Source organism: Anopheles darlingi, chromosome 2, assembly GCF_943734745.1.
Source record: "Anopheles darlingi chromosome 2, idAnoDarlMG_H_01, whole genome shotgun sequence".
In the NCBI taxonomy this organism is placed as follows: Eukaryota; Metazoa; Arthropoda; class Insecta; order Diptera; family Culicidae; genus Anopheles; species Anopheles darlingi.
Window position 1 is genome coordinate 27,776,437 of NC_064874.1, and position 19,009 is coordinate 27,795,445.

The 19,009-nt window shown below is 52.0% G+C and overlaps 2 protein-coding genes across 3 annotated transcripts; both read left to right on the forward strand.

Moving 5' to 3' along the window:
- The first annotated feature begins 5,467 nt into the window (after positions 1 to 5,467).
- LOC125949541 (alpha-tocopherol transfer protein-like) lies at positions 5,468 to 16,694 on the forward strand. Of its 2 annotated transcripts, none has more exons than XM_049676671.1 (3): positions 5,468 to 5,623; positions 14,959 to 15,263; positions 15,334 to 16,694. In XM_049676671.1, exons 2-3 carry the CDS (start codon positions 14,959 to 14,961, stop codon positions 15,953 to 15,955), a joined length of 927 nt encoding a protein of 308 aa, XP_049532628.1. In that variant the 5' UTR covers positions 5,468 to 5,623; the 3' UTR covers positions 15,956 to 16,694. The 2 variants fall into 2 exon arrangements, with proteins under 2 accessions (XP_049532628.1, XP_049532627.1); XM_049676670.1 differs by lacking the exon at positions 5,468 to 5,623 and adding an exon at positions 6,787 to 6,875.
- A 534-nt stretch (positions 16,695 to 17,228) lies between these two features.
- Positions 17,229 to 19,009, forward strand: LOC125959154 (odorant receptor 83a). The gene is made up of 4 exons (XM_049691963.1): positions 17,229 to 18,299; positions 18,451 to 18,555; positions 18,710 to 18,865; positions 18,959 to 19,009. The coding sequence occupies exons 1-4, from the start codon at positions 17,229 to 17,231 to the stop codon at positions 19,007 to 19,009; spliced, it is 1,383 nt and encodes a 460-aa protein (XP_049547920.1).

Below are 19,009 nucleotides of genomic sequence, written 5' to 3' on the forward strand. Positions count from 1 at the left end.
ATCGGATGGAAGCTATATCGTTTGCTCGAAACCTTCAATGCTTTCGCTGCCTTTCGCGCTGGCGCTGGCTGCTGTTAAGGCCAAATGCTGTCAGGAAGCTTCCAGAATTGACCATTCGTTCGACCTTCATCGATTGCTTTCCCTAGAACGCCAAAATTATCGATGCGCATCAATGTTCTCCGTTCCTCACAGCGTTCCTCCTTCTCATCCACCACTACACAGCGCGATCAAAGTTGGCCATTTCCTTGGAAAAACATTTCTCGCTTGCTCGCTCGCCGCTTTGACCTCGAGGGTTGCTTCGATCGCACACATGATTCCGCCGCTCGCCCAAATCGCGCGTCACAAAGTTCTGGCCGCCATAATTGAATCACCGACGCACTAAATCGTTGCGCCCGTTTGCGCCAATTAGTATCCTCATGCCGGGGAGAGGGATTTTAATCGCAAACCAGCAAACCGGGAAGTGGGCCTACATTACACTCCTGTCAATCATTCGTCCAAACTTCGACAGTCGACGGTCGACGGCGGGCACGTTGATCGATGGTAAATAATTAACGCGATACCTCGACTGATTGCGTGATTCCAATGCCCTCCCTTCCCTCCCTCCCGTTGGGCGCGTTGAAAGGACCCCGGAGTGTCCATCTCGGATCATCATTATCGCCCACCCCCCGGGGAAGGGTAACACCTCGTTAGATGCGGTCGTTGCTTTACAGCTTTGTGTGCCCGAAACCAAAAGTCAAGCATCCATGACAAATCCCCTTTACCACAGCCCCTCCTCTCCCCCGTAAAAGGCCGGTGCTAAATGATTCGGGATCCATGAACACGCACGAAAATCGAGCCCCGCGTGGTCTGCCAACCGATGGAAAGCAATGAAAAGTTAGGGGAAATGAATTAAAGCGGCTTCGGTCGAAAATCGGACATGAGCATGAGCACATTACCAGACCAATCCGGTCCGGGCCAGGCCAGACCAGACCAGGCCAGGCCAGACCAGAGCCCGGGGCAGAGAGCGCGCAAAAATGCAATAAAATAAAACCGAAACGATTCGCCAAATGGTAGTGGAGGTGGCGGCGGCGTCGACGGCGGCCGCTGGCTGCCGGCGTTGGATTGAAAATGATATCTGGAATGTTAATGAATAGTGGAACAGCCAACATAAAGCTTTCAAGCTGGCCATTACCGATCGAACGGCAAGTAATCACGCATTCCGAGCGGTGGAAGGAGGGAGGAGTGGGTGGGTGTGCGTGCATCGTTATGGGGGTGTTAGGTCGGCCGATCGGTCGGGATGAAATTGAAAATCAAAATGCCGAAACGCACGGAAATGATGTGCATTACAGGTAAGGTGGTTGCCTCATTCGCGGTTTCGCGAAATGATATCCGAAATTCGAGTTCCGGTCAACGGGTTCGTGCGCTGTTCGAGTTGGAAAGGAAGAGGTGATTTGGATTTTCCACGAAAATATCTTCCGGACTGGCATTTCATTGAGTTTTGTTTCATTGAACAGCTTATCAGATCGTTTTTCCAATTTCCGAAGCTACGATAAGGGATTACGGAAATACTCCTTTGAATTCCCTGATCGCATTTCGATCGCAGGTCCACCCCAGGGTTTCGATTTGTGATTTTCCAATTTTCCCAACTTATCAAAGTTTATCCACTTCGTGGTCGACGCCGCAGGTCATCCACTTTCTCCATCGGAATCATCGGAATTGGTGGCCGGTGGCGGTGGGTTTGCCTTCCAGTTTCCATCTCGCAACAACAACAACGTGTTCCTTGTCTTTGCCTTGTCGTTCCACCATTCGGTTACGCGAACTGGCCAGCATCCATTTTTCCGGCCTCCAGACATTTCCACTTCCTTCAATCCGGCAACCGCCAACAATTACCATTCGGAGCTCGATTGGTCGATTCTGGCCCGGACGGTAAGATGAGGATGCATGCCAGGGGGTGGGGGAGGGGGTCGGTTTGATGCTGTGTGCGCACGGACTGATTGATCTGATCGCTATCGCAAGTGGGTGTTACATCCACCCTCGGATCGCGTGGCGTAATAGAAGACATTTGTTCCATCTGCTTCCTATGGTGTCTATATGACGTACGTGTGTGTGTGTGTGGCCACCTCGTTTTGGAGTGTTATTTCCCCGAGCATTACTCTCGCCACATATCGATGCTGCGAAGCATATTTGGTGCGGCTTTTGGTTCAATTATGACCTGCCGAGAGTGGCCAAAAAAGACCACAACGTTAACCTCTCATTGCTACGATTCAATTGTTCCGTCCATATTTCTTAATACTAAATTTTATTCCGTCAAAGTAGCGCTCGTTTCGGAGTACGGTCTCTAGATCGAGCATTTATGCGGCATTCAATGAGCAGCAACCGACTTTGCAATTGATGATCTCTCTCGTCACGTGCCTAGGTTGCTATGATGGCCAATTTCATGCAACTAAAACCAAAAGTGCCATAAAACGCTTTTCACGTTATTTATGAATTTATGAACCCTCGCATATTATGGGGGCATACTTTTGGGGGGGCTCAGATTTATGAAAACAGTTGCTCAACGGCGTTAAAAAGGCGTTTCTCCTTCGTTCCTCTTCTGAATGATTCATCAGCACAACAGTCCTCCCCCCCCTTGGCCACAGTATTTGAACAACGGCAACAGTAAAATGAAAAATGGAATGAAAATAGCAAACAAAGAGCATTAAGTTTCCTTTAATGTAATCACAGCCCACAGCCCGGGTAACGAAATTCATCGAAAATTCGAGCACAGCCCAGGAGGGCAACCGTATGTATCCGCGCTATCCGTGGGGCTCAAGGGCTCCTGGCCCGGCTGACCGTGAGCCCGATGATGAGTAAACCCGGTAACGCCGGTGGCCACCGAGTTGTAGTTTTGCAACGAGCAGTTTTTGATCAAACTCGGCGGCGCGTGCATGTCTCGCACGCGCACTTGTACACATCATCAGCAGCAGCAGCCCGCTTTTTGCGAGCGTTCCACATACATAAACATACACACAGAATCATCATCATAATCATCACCAGCAGCAGCAGCGGCAGTACCGCACGATCGCCGTAATCATGCCTCCGCCACCACAGCCACCGCCTTCAATGCACACAGACACAGATGAGGTGCATCTGATGCGGAGGTTAGCCAACCAACCAACGAGCCAGCCAGCCAGGCAGCGGAAGGAAAGCGAAAATGGATATAAAAAAAGCGGAGTAAAGCACATACACAACACACGCACGCACGCACGCATGGATGGATGGTGGGCCACGAAAAACACCGACATTCGGGCACTATCAGTTGCATTAATTAATAGTGCTCTCCGGCTCGAAAACTCGTGGCGATGATGGCAACAGAGACAGTGGCAGAGAGAAATAAAGAGAAAGAGAGAAAGACAGATACAGAGGGCGAGTGGGAAGGAAAAATCACTCCAACTCGTGTGCGCAGCGCCATTTCGAATGGAAAGCTCGTGACGAAGACAATTAAATTTCTATCAAATTATTATCACTCGCCGTGGTTCGTGCCGTGCCGTGCCGTGCCGTGCCGGTCCCGTCGTCTGCTTGCACTTTGCCGCAACGGTGCCGCTACTCCAGGCCACGTTGGCCAGGGAGTTTTCCGTTGTCCTTTCGTTCGTACCGTTGCATCAACCATACCACCCGGAGCCGCGCCACCGAAGCGTCAACCGACGGGAAATGGTCAAAGTTTTTCGCGCTTCCAAACGACCATGCTTGGATATGGATGCGGTTGTCGCTGTTGTAGCACTATACTGGGGTGGGTTGGTGATAATTTTACAACTTTTTTTTATTTACTTTTTGTATGGAAAGCGAACATGAATATAGAGCCAGCATATTCTCGTTGATTACCTCGACTCGACTTGAGAATTTTCCTTATGTTATTGCATTCGTACTGGAACAGAAAAAAGCGATTAAGGCACAAGTTGTTTCGAATTCGATTAAGTGTACAAAGTGTTTATGTTAGGAAACTATTTAAATGCTTTAGTGTTCAGCAATATATTAGTACACGACATAAGAACACACACGAATGAGAGTTGAAAATCATAAAACACCTAGTGGTGTTCAAAAGGTCAAAAAGGCATACACCTCATCGGCAACAAAAGAGATTGATTTGAAGATCCAATTTCCCCCCGGCCGCCAATCGCCCAAACCATCGCGTAACTCCGCAATGAAGGGCTTCGCTTTCGAAATCGGCATCAAACAAACCAACCAAACACCAACATAACCTCAACAAAGGAACGCATGAACTAAAGATCGGTTCGATCGCTCAATGCACTACGCCCAAGGCCACTGACGGTGGCCATTGCGTCCAACCGCTGGCCCTCCGCTAAGTGACCTCCCCTCTCATTAGCCAACGATCGATATGCAAGCCAGCCAGGACATTACAATCGTAGCATTCGTAGCATTTGCGTTAAAGGTTTGCAGCTGAAATGGAAAATGGCCCTACCGGAGGCCACTCCCGCGGTCAGCGCCGGCACTGGCATCGGTTGTGGATGCCGCAATCGGGCGCGTGGTTGTTGGCGTGGCTGCCATCACGCCATTCCGATGTAGATGTAGCTTATGTAGCGGGTTTGGCGGTTTGGAAACATCCTTTTGGGCAGCCGTCTCTCTACCTACCCCCGGGTGGGGCGTGAGGTGGTTTACAGGCACGCGACAAACAGCAACAGAAACAGAGCAGGCCATAGGAACATAGGAGGCCATGAGCCTTATGCCTGGCAGCGGCTTTGCGTGTAGATACAACAAACCCAAACACCGAATGTGGCGCCACCTGTCCCGGGAGTCCTCCTAGTTGGACTAAGTTATGCCGCCATGTTTGCTGCCAGTGTGTGTGCGCGTGTGTGTGTAGGTGCGCACGCACCTTCTGCGGTATGCTACCCCCCCCCCCCCCCCCCGTCCCTGCCAGGTGTGTGCCTGAAGCTGACCACAAAGTGATAGCGTGCGTTGCAAGCGAGCATTATGCATTCGGGAGTTACTTCCTTCTACTAATGCCCGCGCTGCGTGTCTGCGTGGCTACAACCATCATCACGATCATCACGATCATCACGATCATCATCAACAGCAGCAGCAGCAGACATGATGACTCACAACCCTCTCGAAGCGCAAAGAAGCTTTTCGCGCGGTATGCGAGTTTGCTTCGTTGCGTCTTTGATGAATTTTTCGCGCATCGCACCTCAACTCCCCCCTTTTCCGAACCCCTCTCCCCGTCTCTTCTGGTGGAGAAATTCGCCTCAGACCCCCACCCTTCCCCACTAGCTAGCGCGTGGCGCGATCAACGCTTCAGAGCTGTGCAGAGGCAGTGCAGTGCTTTCATCCCCTCTCCAGAGTGTCCGGTGTGTGCGTGGATTGGTGTACCGTAGCGCGTATCGGTTTGATGGTGTGCGGCAGTTCTTTAAATATTACCTCCCGGTACACCGGACAGCATCGTTCAGTTCGGTTCCAGTGGTCCAACAGTGCACAGCAGAGCAGCAGCAGCAGCAGCAGCAGCAGCAGCACACCAAAACTCCAACATCCCCACCAAGTGAACGATCAGTCCCCGCACAGAGATCCAGTGCAGGAAACACCAAAACAGCAGCCGCCGTCGAAACCAAAGAGTGATCTCGTAGCCGTCGTCGCGAATCCACCAAACACCAAGGTATATTAGAGGCAGCACACCAGCAGGGATCACGAGTGAATCGGTTACCAGAGTGCAACGTACCAACCAAACCAAAGTGCAAGTGACAAACAGAGAGACAAAGTTTTCGCGTTGCACAATCCATCGGTAGTTCCCCTTCCCTCTGTCTCTCTGTCTCCGTTTCTATTCCAATGTCCACAAGATGCCCCGCCAGTGTAGCCCCTCATCTCATCGGGGTTGGCATGCAACCGGTTAGCATCATTGCAGCATTGCGACACTCCCCGGCGCACTTCTTGAGACCGCGGCTCTTGGCGTTGCACTCCCAATTCGTTCGTCAGAACTATGGAAGGAACATTATGCAACGCAACGTGTTGCTGCTACTACCGGGCATAAGGAAAGGGCCGCGAGGTAGTGTTGGGCAACACAGTTAGTTGTCGCCTCCGTTGCAGTAGTTACCTCCAAGTGTGTGCAAGTGTGCCCTCGCGCCGATCGCCTGATCGGCAGATCTTGGGATCGACATCGACATCGGTGGCCAGACCAGAGTGTATGGGAACGCGCTGGTTTGTGAAAGTAGACGCTAGGGGATTATTGAGCCCCACAGATGCCTTTCACGGAAAGCGCGCACCGGTGTGTTTGGTGTTTCGCGCAGCATCGCATCGAGCTTTCCTGGTCTTCGCTCGATTTTGCTGGTCGTGACGGAAAACTCTCTGGCCATTCGAGGTCGGTGGATCCACGGTACGCGATGAGCTGATTTCTCGCCAACGGATGCATTGTGCAAGTTGATGGCATTTGTTTTTTGCGATACCAGTTTCCGTGAAAGCTGCAGCTAGCTGTTGCCTTTACTTTATTGAAGTTGCTGAAGTGTGAATGGAGAATCTTTTTGGGATTTTCGATTCCCAAAAGACAACCCTCGTTAGGATATTAGTTTTGTGTTTTCTTTCTAGAAAGACTTCCTTTTCATCCTTTCAACCTCCCATCTATTGTCTCTCTTGACACTCATTTCCAGCTCGATCTATCGTGTTTTTCCATCTACTTCTCGCTCTTTCAATCTATTTCATATCCTTACTTTCTTCTTCTACTTTCTCCTCTAATCGACGGTTCTCTTCTCTTCCGACCGGCCGATGGGGGTCCAGAATCAAACCAAATCTTGTTGCTCCACAAACCCCAGAAAAAACAGCAAAAAAAAAAGAAACAGAACGTCAAACACGTCCACACGATGCCACCGACCGTGCATAAGGAGACCAATTTCTCCACCACCGACCTGAAGTGGAAGGTACGTTCGAACCCTTCTCTGTTGGTGGTTGGCTGGCTGAAGGACTTCCTGTTCGCTACCGCATCATGTTGTTGTCCGCACGTAACCCGTCGCCTCGGATGCTAACACCAACCGCAAGCGCCACCAACCGTTCGTGCCATGATGTCACAGGGCCACGCGGGGTGGGGTGAGGGGGCATTCTAACATCGCCGATCGGGTCGGGTCCGCCGTATCCGCCATCCTCAGTGCATAACTCACTCCACGCCAACATATTATCGCTTTCTTACATTGCTCCCCTACTCATTCGCTAATCATAATCTCCGCCGCAGCTCGCGGTTACTAATCGTGGGCAGCAATAACTCCGCAAACACCAGGGAATGGGGCCGTCCGTAACATAACATAGCAGCATAACCCCCTCGCCCGTAGCTAGAGCTGGAACTAATCGTACTGCGCGATCCATGTAGGCTGTGTGTGTGTTGGGTAGCGACGCACACACTCTTTCGCATTTAGAGTCGCTTCCATAGCCTACTTACACCAATATCGAGCATAGGAATCGGAATCAATCGCTGACGCTGCGGCCGATGGTCTGCAAAATTGGCCCCGGGGAGTAGACGAGCAAAACGAGATCATCGTTACCGTACCAGGTTGATAAGCCACCGACCGACCGACGGGCCAGATGGTACCCGGGCGGATTAATCGCATTGTTGGCCGACCCCGAAACAATGGCGGCTTGGTTGCGGTGCAAAATTTAAGATTCGCGAAGCTTTCGCGAAAAGACCATCGTGGCAGACGATCGTGCCCGCGCAGACACACAAACACACACACACACACACGTGCGTACAGTGCGATCGAGACCATTTTCCATCCCGATGCCAGATGCCTTTCACCGTGATGGAAATTTAATGGACGGAAGGGAAAATTGAGTAGCATCAGTGGCAGCAGTGGCGCATCGAACGAAGCGAGTGAAGCGGTCGGAACGAACGTGCGCATTTTCCAATTCCACCTCTCCCCCGGATTGAGAGGGAGGGCGGTGCGAGGGATGGTGGTGGCCCCCCACACCGACGGCCATTGGCCTCGTTTTTGGGCGGGGATGAGGGTTTCGAAAAATCGGAAAGAAGCGCACCGCGCGTTCAACCGCGGATATCTCGGTCCGTTCGAATGGGATGAGAAAAGAGGGGGTGGTGGCGCTCATTTGGAGAGGGAGGGGGATGAGAGATCCCGATATTAACCGTCGAGCTTCGAGGAAACGGTTTCGAAACGGTTTTTGGAGCTTGCATTTTTTTTCCGTTGCTCTCTTCTTTTTCTTTCGATATTTATGATGACGACCCCCGCGGCGGATAGTATGCCGTCCGGGGTCCGTCCGGTAAATTGTTTTCCACCAAATCGCTCCCACCCACTGGTCTGGGTGGTTGGTTTGGGGATGGATGTAATTGAAAATCAAAATTATTACCAAACTCAGCGTCTCTCGGCTGCTGGCATCTGTCCAACTGGAAGCGGAATGGTCTACCGGTGGTTATTTCGGTGTGTGGCGTGTCGTGAGTAGCGGTTATATAGTGCTAGCATTCCGTCAATTTTCTAAACAATCGATCAATCGATTCCGTCCAATGCGTCGTCGGTAGCGGTAGAAATTATAATTTTAATTCCAGCGCACTTCGTGGCATCTCGCAGGACACCAAACATGGAGTGGCGTGACGCGCCCGACATCGAATCGAGCGAGAGCATCATATGGTGCCGCTAATTGCCGATCGGTGGCCGGTTTTGCATTTCACATTCCCCCCACCCCTTGACGCACGCACGATCGAAACACAAACGAAATGGGTTTTGCGTGAGTTCATGCGGCCACCCCCGTCGCCATTCCGGACCATGGAACACCTTCCGAACAAGGAGGAATGGATCACGTTCCGGGGTTCGGGATCGGCTATCGATTCACTCGAAACCCGTGAATTATGGCCACCGTCGTCGTTGTTGCCGCATGACTTACGCCTCAGCAGCAGCAGCAGCAGCAGCAGCAGCAGAAGCTACCTCAGTCCTGTGGTCATGTCATAAATCTTGTCAAAACCACCGCCCCAAAACCGAACAGCAAATCTTTTCCCTCGGTTTCCAACCAGCCAACGAGGCAGGAAAGTTCGTCTGCCCTTCGTGGCCACCGTTGAAGGTGTAAAGATGGCGGCAAAAGTTTCTGTTTTGGCGCACCCTCTGGCACCCAGTATCCGACTTCGACAGCACACATCGCCCGCCGCGTAACCGTAACGGTAGCAGCGGATCGATATACCGGTACACCGGTGGTCGAACGGTCGAAGCGTAACGTAACCGAACCGAACCGGCCAACGCACAAACTATCATAAATTCTAACGGATCCGGGCTTCCGGTGGAAAAGAAGTTGTTTACAACGCCCCGTTTGTTGTGGGGCTCGACCGAGGTACTTACTCTGGTTCAAGGTCTGCTCGGTGCTGACCATCGGCAAGACCACGACCAGGACGAGACGCAGGAGAAGAAAGGACCCTTTTGCAGGAGCTTCCGCTTTCCAGTCCTTTCCCAAATGAATAACCAACTGTTAAGTGCCGGTAATGTGCTGTTAGGAAAAGTTCGGTCCTGGCGACCAAGGTGTGTGTGCCAAGGTGTCGCCACGAGAATTGAGCTCTGATAGAGATTCTTCGAAAATGTTGAAGCTGAAGATGGATGGGTTAGATCTAGTTTCGAGTTTGGTGGCAACCGCGATGGACATTTCCACGGGGTATTCGGAGAGAACGGATACATCATTGCACACAAACCAACCATTCGAGCACAGTTCGTGCCACAGGCTACACTTACGCCTGCCAGCTTTATTTATTCGTTCGCAAAGCCCGTTAGCAGCAATGACTGATGTGGATACGGTGTTCATGTTCGCGTTCGGCGGGTCGCAAATAGGGTCATGAAGAGGGTACTTAACTCTGAAGAGTCCGACTGACCGCCATATAATATGACGTTGCGCGCTGGCCTCAGGGCCAATCCTGAGCTTCGTACATCGACTTCGCTTCTAAAAGGGGAGGACCATTGGCGTTTTTTTTTCAAAATTGACTTTCGCTTGGCTCGCTATCTAGCGAGGCACTTCGACGGGTCTCCGTTGATGCTTTTCGAGGCCTAAATGGCAACATACCAGTGCCAGTGCCACAGGGATGACCCGGTGTTCGTTAGAAAGAGTGAGAGCAGAGAACAGTCTCTCTCTGTCTCTCTTCAGCCAAGGCCAGATGGTCGGTCAGTCGGCGTTGCATAACTCTCTGCTCAGCTGTACTGGAGGCTGGAGTACTTGCATACCGGGCATGCAGACCGCCACGACGACGACGATGGCTTGGCTTTGGTTTACTTTCCTCTTCGTTTTTCATCTCGCTTTTCTTCACTTCCATCGTCATTATGAGCAGCGTGTTAGTGATGTTGAGGCTTTGCAGCACCGAGTCCTACTTCTGCTTCAATCCCGCAACCACACGCCGCCACGTCAGGTTTACGTGTGGTAAGCCGCTGCTGCTGCTGCAGAAAAAAAGGGCGGCCAGTAAGGTGATTGCGAAATCCCAACAGTAGCCAGCAACAGTGGAGCTAGTTTGGTTTTTGCTGCTTCACTCTTTGCTCATTCTATTACGGAAAGTGGTTTTCCATCGAGCGCCGGTGGTTTCAATGGTTTGAGGAAAGCAGGAACACGGAACAAACACTACCTCTCGCCCTCTCCTCGCAGCAGAGCGACTAGAAAAGGGAGTTCCGGGCAAAAACAACCGCTTAAAGTTTCTACAGATAAGGTAAAAGGAAACACATGTGCTTTCCACCCTGGCGTGGTCATCGTGCGTGCAGGAGCATGAGATAAGGGACGGAATTTTGTCAAAACTTTCCGATGATGGGCTTAACGGCCAACCGATACGCCAATCATCGACCCCTTCATTGACCAAATGGTGAGCAAAGATTTATGCAGGACCAAATTCGTTACGAATCGAGTGTCCTTAAGGGACGTGGGAAGCCGAATCCAACGGTCCAGATCGTTCAGTCGGAACGAAGGAAATGAAATAGGTTTTAAATATTTATTGCCCCTTTTCGGAATGTCCGTTCCGTAACGTTTTATTAGATACCTTCCCGGGCTGTTCTTGCCAGAAGCAAGCAAAACTTGTGAGCGAAAATAGGCTGTCGGTTTGGTTTTGCCGGGATAAACTTTACCGGATCAGCAAATTGCCGAAACGCTTTATCATAGTTTACGGGGCCCAGGGCCAGGGACGCCACAGACTCCAAGGAGGAGCACTCTCTTCACACACACACACACACACACACTTGCTGTGCGGCTCGCTTCACACTAATTTACTCGGTTAGCTTGTGGCTTCCGCCACATGCTGCTGCCTTGGGCGGTTCTCGAGATGATTCCAAGCTCTTGTACGCGCCACCAAACCACCAAACCGCCGGCTAAACGTGGCTTGCCGCTTGGAGCGCGATCTAATGGATCTCAAATGGGGTGCTGAAGTGCAGTGATAGCAGCACTTCGCCTAAGTGGAGCACTAAAAGTGAAGCAAGTAAAAGAGTAAAAAAAAAAAGGAGAAGCAGAACGCAGAGGACCACTTCCTCCCGCGAGTGTTAATTAAGAAGTAAATTGTGTTAGCCAGAAAGCCCGGAAGAACGGGGCGCGAACGCGCGAAGTAAAAACGGCTCCCCTCGCGCTATTATTTTCCTTCGAACCCAACCTCCTGGTTTTTTGTATTGCTCACTAGTAATGGCCGATGGAACGATGTAGTTGCAATGAACGAATAATTGAACGGATCGAAGGGTGTTGTACATTGTATTCTGTGGGTGCTACGTTTATTGGAACTTTAATTGTTCATTTAAAGTTGCGTTACCTTTCACCATTAACGGCCATTGGGACGGCTGGAGACAATCTCGACCGAGGGGCAGTCCAATTAGGGAGAGCACAGTTGTAAGTCGCTGAGCTGTCGACAGTGTTTGGCCAGTATTAGCCAACAATCCGCATTAAACATAGCGGATTATGAAAGAGTAATAAAAAAAAAACAACAGCAAGGTTGGCCAACAGTGTGCGAGTCCATGGCCGAAGACGACAACGGCACCACCGCCGGTCGACGGATAAATCTTTCTTGAATTATTCGTCCGCTTGTCCCCGGACCAGGTCGCAAAACTTTGCGTCACCAATGGCGCTAGTTTGTGTTTTTATTGTGCTGCTGGTCACCACCACCATCACCAGCACGGCCGGCACGGCTTCACAGTTTATTTACCAGAAAGTTTTCGGACGGAACCGAACGACACACTCCAAGAGCTGGTCTGGTGGTGGGTAATTTGTGCGCCGAATGATGAGAAATACTACGGCATTAATGATAATTTAGTTTCTCCGACTGGCCTGGGGTAGCGTCATCACGACGGTGAGTGACTTGCTCCGATTGCCCAAGATGGAGACAACGTGATGGCCTCCCCCACCCCCGCTTGGGTCTTGGAGTTGGATCATCATTAAGGCCCCCCCCCCCCCCCCCTAAAAAAAACCCGGACTCTGGACCCCCGAGAGGTCAAACAATTTGTCTTTCCAACAGCTGACGCACTGCTCGGCTCGGCCCGGCTAGAGCCGCTGTCGAAATCGTGTCGTGGTCTCGGGTGCTCGATTTAAATGCGAGCGAAATGCGCCTACCCTGCCGGACCTTGTTGACATTGATTTAATAATCCAATTTAAGGACACTCGGTCACACTCGGCTCGGCAAAACGGTCCATGGTTTTTCCTTCGTAGAAGCCTTGGTTTCCCTTTTTTTTTGTGCTGCTGGTGGTGGAAAATTTGTCAACTACAGCAACGCAGTTCGGTCGTCGGCATGGTCCGGTCCGGAGTCGGTCGGATGGTTTTGCATAAAAAAAAAATCCCCAAAATGGACCACCGGGTCGCTTCGTCTTTTTTTTTTGGCTGCTTTTTTGGCAGTTTACTTTACGAACCTCCCTTAACCCTGCCTCTCACCCCTGTGGTGAAGTCAATGTCAACGTCATTTTGGGGCTTGACAGCTACCCTCGCACACAGACACACACGCAGCCTATTCTGGGATGCTGAGCTTGCCATGATCCCCGCTCACTCGCTCGCTTGCCTGCTCCGTCCGTCCATCCACTCCAGCGGTGCGTTGCGGTTTACTATTTACTTGGCCGAAATTAGAAAATGAATGACCTCGCGGCGGTTGTCATGGTGAGCGCGCCGTGAGTTGGCGTCCACCGCGGCATCACGATACGCTTGAATGACATCTCTATCGTGGAGTAGCGCCCCTCGCCTGCTGATGGCTAATTGGTGGCCTGCAGACCAACGACAACAAAGTTAACCTTCACCAGCGCCCAGCGCCCAGCGCCATCGCCACGCCACGAATCATTGCGTGTGAAGCCACTTACGACGTTGATGACTTTGCAGATGGCGCGCGCGAGATGATGATCGTGGCGCGTGGTGAGGCAAGAAGCACGCAAGCACCTGTGCCCCACACACACACACACAGCTTGATGTAGAGCTTTCACGCCACAAAGCGCGCCGGTCGCTCGGTTTTCCGTCCCGAGTGCTAAGCTGTACAAAAGCATCATCTACAACAACACCTCGGATCAAGAGACGAGACTAACGAGAGGACGCCGAAGCCGAAGAAGTCGAAGAAGCCGAAGAAGCCGAAGAAGAAGCGGCAAACCACTGGCTTTCCAGTGTTACATGCATAATTGTGTTGCCTCTTTATGTGGTTGTTGTTGTTGTAGCTATTTGGCGTGACTTGGCATCCGCAATAATCGCAATCCTTCCTTCAGCTGGAACCGCGCGTGAACCCCACACCACCACCAGTGCACTATTACCGCAACTGTTGATTTCACGGTTTGGTGCGATGTTTTTGGGGGGGTAGTTGTGCCCCCCTTCCCTCTCCTGCTCCTACCACTCGTAGGGGCCACTCGTGCAGCATCTTGGCCACCGAAACAGACCTCGGCTCATTACGGTTATTACGGGCGTTGCTCCACCATTCCAGCAAGGAGGAGTGTGTGTGTGTTTTGTCTGTTCGTGTTGTTCGCCTTTTGCATGCCTTTTTCTTCCACTTTACTCACTTCAAATGGACACGTTTGCTGCAATGCCCTCCCCTCTCTCGAGGGATATCGGGTCTCTGTGCAGTACCGATATTGCATAAGTGCGGAAAGTGCAACACGAAGAGTGTGGCGCCGCGCTGCTGCGGTTTGCTGCGTTGGATGCGCCAGTGTTGATTAAGGTCTTGCGGTCTTTGCTCCACCGCACCGTCTGCCAGCCAGGCATGCTTGCCTGCCGGTCTGCTAAAAGCCAGTCAGCTGTGGCCGAGCCTCTTGTTGTGTTCCGCTGCTCCACCGGCCGTTTCGTTCGAATGAACATAAACCACTGCAGGGAGGGGAGGGGGAGGGGGGAGGGTGCTCCCTGGCCACTGGCTGACTTATGCTGGTTGTTGCTAGCCATCGTCGAACGGAAGACACACACTAGGCACGAGGCACGATAAGCGCCACAGCAGCAAACATCTTCGGAGTGGTTACGTTGTTGATGTTGTTACCTAGCCCGCCTAGGCCACCTAATTGGACCATCGGAGCTCAATTTCCCCCTTTCTCCGAAGACGCCAAAGACACCGAAGACCCCGGTCCGGTCCATCGGCGGGAAGCATTTTCTCCTGTTTGTCTAGCATCATAATTAATGGTTTCCAGGCGGACGTAAAAGGCGAACAAACTGGAGCGAGAGAGAGAGAGAGAGGGCGAGCCGGTTGGATACTCGCGATGGATCGCGTGATGAGCTAATTGTTTCCGCAACGTCTGCCAGGCATCGTCTGTCTGTCTGGCAGCCAGCATGCAATTTGGGATCAATATTGACTCCAGTGGTTCCAACGAACGCGCCAACGAAGCGAGCGCTGGACAACGCAAATACCTCGTACTGTTGGCCAAGGCCAAGGCAAATAAAACGAACAATCCATGGTGCTTCGTGTGGGTGCGACTTCTTTCAACCTCAACATAATAATGCTTGGTTGTGGCCACGTGGCTTACTAATGAGATGCCGGTCCAAACCGGTCACAGCTTACTAAGATCCAGTTACCGGTTGCTCAGTTTCCTGAACCATTTGCCTTTTTCCGACACTCTCTTCCACATCTAGATGTCTCTGATCCAGCCATCGGGAGAGCTGAGCGCCAAGATCAAGGAGGAGCTGCGCGAGCCGGCAAACCCGGCCGACATCGAGCGCGACATTGGCATCATCCGCGAGTGGCTCAGCAAGCAGCCGCATCTGCCCAAGGACATGGACGATGCCCGCCTGCGCACCTTCCTGCGTGGCTGCAAGTTCAGCCTGGAGCGCGTCAAGCAGAAGCTGGACATGTACTACACCATGCGTAACGCCGTACCGGAGTTCTTCACCGACCGTGACGTCAGCCGTGCCGAGATGTCCGAGGTTCTGAACGTTATGTAAGTTGTGTTTGTGTGTGACGACGGGATTCGTTTACTAATCTGCTATCGTCATCTGTCTCCATTGCAGTCACATGCCACCACTGCCAGGTCTGACCCCGAACGGATGCCGTGTGGTGATGCTGCGTGGTACCGACAAGGACATCGCTACGCCGAATGTCGTCGAGTCGATGAAGGCTACGCTGATGATCGGTGATATCCGATTGGCCGAAGAGTCGGTCGGTGTGGCCGGTGATGTGTACGTGCTGGACGCTAGCGTTGCTACGCCGACGCACTTCGCCAAGTTCACGCCAGCGCTGGTGAAGAAGTTCCTGATCTGCGTGCAGGAGGCGTACCCGGTTAAGCTGAAGGAGGTGCACGTGATCAACGTGTCGCCGATCGTCGACACGATCGTCAACTTCGTGAAGCCGTTCCTGAAGGAGAAGATCCGGGAGCGTATCCACATCCACAGCAACATCGAGGATCTGTACAAGTATGTGCCGAAGGCGATGCTGCCGAGCGAGTATGGCGGTGATGCCGGTTCGGTGAAGGATCTGAACGATCAGTGGCGCGCCAAGATGGCCGAGTACTCCGGTTGGTTCAAGGAGCAGGAAGCCTCCAAGGCCAACGAGTCGCTCAGACCGGGTGCACCCAAGACTGCCGATGAGCTGTTCGGTATGGACGGTACCTTCCGGCAGCTGACCATCGACTAAGGTCGATCGTTGGGTTAAACAACGCGTTCGCGAAAACAAAAACACGAACTCAAACCAAAACCATCATCATCCATCCCCGATCCATCGATCCGACCCGGCCAAGGGTGAGGTACGCCAAATATCTCCCCTGGCCTCTCCCATTCTCTCGCCCATGCATCTCATTTGGAACAGGTCCGCCCGGCATCATCGATTGCGATCGTATCCGGTGGCAGTGTTCCAAACCAAAAAAAAAACATCATAAAAAATCCCATCTTTCACCCCATTTCCTCCGGCTCCAGCGCCCTGGCTCTGGAGCGGAATCCTCACTTCACTATCGCACGATACTCATTCTTCATTTTTTTGCGTGTAGAGCCTTAGTAAAAAAAGTGAAAATCCCGATTCTCAACCTCGAAACCTCTGGTTCTCCGCGGCAGCAATGGAGGTGCGAACGCGATCGCTTTCGGCGAGACGTTCGCGCTGATTCGTTGCCGTTGCCGGAGAACTGTCTAAAGATTTCAGGGACTTTAGCAAACGGACCTTTTTCATGCTCGTGCAACTACTGTCTTGAAAAGGGACAAACTCCCAACCAGGGGGCTAGATGCAGCGCAGCAGAAGTAGCGGCGATTGTTCTGTTCCGGCCGTCAATCGCAGCCGTTCCTGCTGCCCTTCGAGCCCACCGAGAATTGAGATTTTTTCCTGTTTACTACTCATTAATATAAGCAAAAAAGAGTCAATTTTGTTACAGTTTGTTGTATTGCGTATTGCTATTAAAGACTTTCTTGTTTAAAAGGAACAATCCACAACTATTGTTTTGTGTGTGCGCGCGCGCGCGTGTGTGTGTGTGTGTACTTCTCTTCGAAGAATACGAAAGAATCCTGACCCCGTGGAGCATGTGAACGGTCTTTCAATTGCCACAAAACGCTCTCCCTAGCTTAAGCATACATAAACGGGGAGCAATTATCTATTTAACCTTTCTGATCTCTCGGTTCTCGTTCTGTTTAAAATGTACCTTCATGAATTCTTTATCGTCTTACCACCGGGACCAACTTTGAGAATCGTCCGTCTCCGCAAAGGAGCGCCCACGAGCTGCTTAAACATTCATGCCTAATTTGATAATTAACTCCAAAAAGTGTGGCCACCAACGCAGCACAGTGGAGCGGTGTTTAAATAATTAAACGGCCCTCGTTCTGGGTACGTCCCTCGTCCTGGGGGTAGTTTCACATAAAAGGATTCACCCCCGAGATGGACCAGCCGGTTTGTCTGGTGCACAAGACCTCACGCGTAACACGAAACGATGCTCAAGTGCAACACGGAAGAGGATCGCACGATAACGTTGAACTTCCGGATGCTTGAGCGCATCCTGCGGTTCGTGGCCGTCTGGCCAACGGACTATAATCCGTATCTACCGGCACAGCTACGTGGTCGCTACTTTCTTTCGCATCTACTCGACACCCTTTATCTGCTGTTTTGGCTCTGCATCTGTCTGCACATTGCAACGTTCCACGTCATCAGCGTCACGACGGTACCGGTGAGCTACGATGAGCTGTTCCTTGCCCTGATCACCACCAGCATCTACTCGATCATGGCCGCCCTGTACGGATATCTGCGACTGTACGAGCGCAAGGTACGGCAGCTACGTGAGTACTCGGATCGTCATTTCCGCCAGCGGTCGGCACCGGGGATCTACTATCTGTCCATCAGCTCCTGCTATCGCTTCGCCAACTGGTGTCTCGGTTGGTGGTTGATCTTCTGCATCCTGGGCACGATGCACTGGGCCATCTATCCGATTCTATCACAGAACGGGCAGCTCCCGTTTCCCTGCTGGTATCCGGTCGATGTGCAGCGTTCGCCGGTGTACGAGCTGGCTTACATGTGCCAGGTGCTCGGTCAGCTGCAGGTCAGTCTGGTGTTTGGGCTAGCCGGAGCACTCTTTATGGTGTACGTCTTCATCGCCTGCAATCAGTTCGATATGTTGAGCTGCAGTCTGGTCAATGTGCGCCACACGGCCATGCTGCTGAACGGTGGCTACGGGGCAGAACTGCGCCATGCACAGGATCACTGTTCCGTCGACCTACGGGACTACTTCCTCCAGGAAGCGTTCCTCGAGGATCTTGATAAGATGGCCGACGTGGTGGTCTTGCGCCACACTCAGAGACGCCGAGCGAGAAAGCTCCTGCCGGACGGTCAGCACTATCTAGCGGAACTGTCGAGTGAACTCACGGTTGCCCTCGATGACTGCGTTCGCCATCATCTGGTGTTGCTTGAGTTCTGCGAGCGGCTCGAGGACTGCTACCATCCTTACGTGCTGCTGAAGCTGTTCCAGATACTGCTGCTGCTCTGCTTTCTCGCCTTCATGGCCACCGTGGTGAGTAATGGTCCGGTGGTGACATCGACCGCTTAATTACAAAAACCACCGTGGCCAAGTTACACCAAAATGGTTGACTCTGCGCGCTTTCTCTCTCTGTCTCTGTCTCTTTCTCTCTCTCGCACTTGTCATGACGAAAACGCATTTGCAGGAAAGTTTGTCGACAATGAAGTTAATTAACGTGCTCGAGTACTTTATGCTCACGATGACGGAACTCTATCTGTACTGCTTCCTCGGCCAGATCCTGAAGAACCAGGTAAAGCGTGACGTGGCGTCTCGCTGGCGTGGCACGTAGCTTCTGCAACCGCGACGTGCACGGTTGTCACCGGAAGATTGATTTATGCTTTTGATTATGTTTGTTTGTGTGTGTGTGTGTGTGTGTGTGTGTGTGTACGTGCATTCCGTTGCAGGGTCTGAAAGTTGGTGATGCGCTCTGGAAGTCTCCGTGGCAGCTGTGCGGTGCCTCGTACCGCCGCCGGATGCTCATCATCCTGATGAATGCGCAGCGCCCGGTACGTCTGACGGGCTTGAAGCTGTACGAGCTCAACTTGCAGACCTACTACACGGTGGGACACTCTCTCTCTTTCTCTATTTTTGGCACAACGCGACGCGAAATGTGGTCATTAATAGCGACAAACCCGGTTTGTTCCTCATTACAGGTGTTGCGGGCGGCCTTCTCCTACTACACAATCATCAAAAAGTTTCGGTAA

What these genes read in the sequence shown, in the direction of transcription:
- LOC125949541 (XM_049676670.1), top strand. Translation starts at nt 6,819, where the DNA reads ATGCCACCGACCGTGCATAAGGAGACCAATTTCTCCACCACCGACCTG. An exon ending in CCACCGACCTGAAGTGGAAG is followed by an intron (nt 6,876 to 14,958) that starts GTACGTTCGAAC and finishes TTCCACATCTAG; the next exon opens with ATGTCTCTGATCCAGCCATC. An exon ending in TCCGAGGTTCTGAACGTTAT is followed by an intron (nt 15,264 to 15,333) that starts GTAAGTTGTGTT and finishes TCTCCATTGCAG; the next exon opens with TCACATGCCACCACTGCCAG.
- LOC125959154 (XM_049691963.1), top strand. Translation starts at nt 17,229, where the DNA reads ATGCTCAAGTGCAACACGGAAGAGGATCGCACGATAACGTTGAACTTC. An exon ending in TCGCCTTCATGGCCACCGTG is followed by an intron (nt 18,300 to 18,450) that starts GTGAGTAATGGT and finishes ACGCATTTGCAG; the next exon opens with GAAAGTTTGTCGACAATGAA. An exon ending in ACTTGCAGACCTACTACACG is followed by an intron (nt 18,866 to 18,958) that starts GTGGGACACTCT and finishes TCCTCATTACAG; the next exon opens with GTGTTGCGGGCGGCCTTCTC.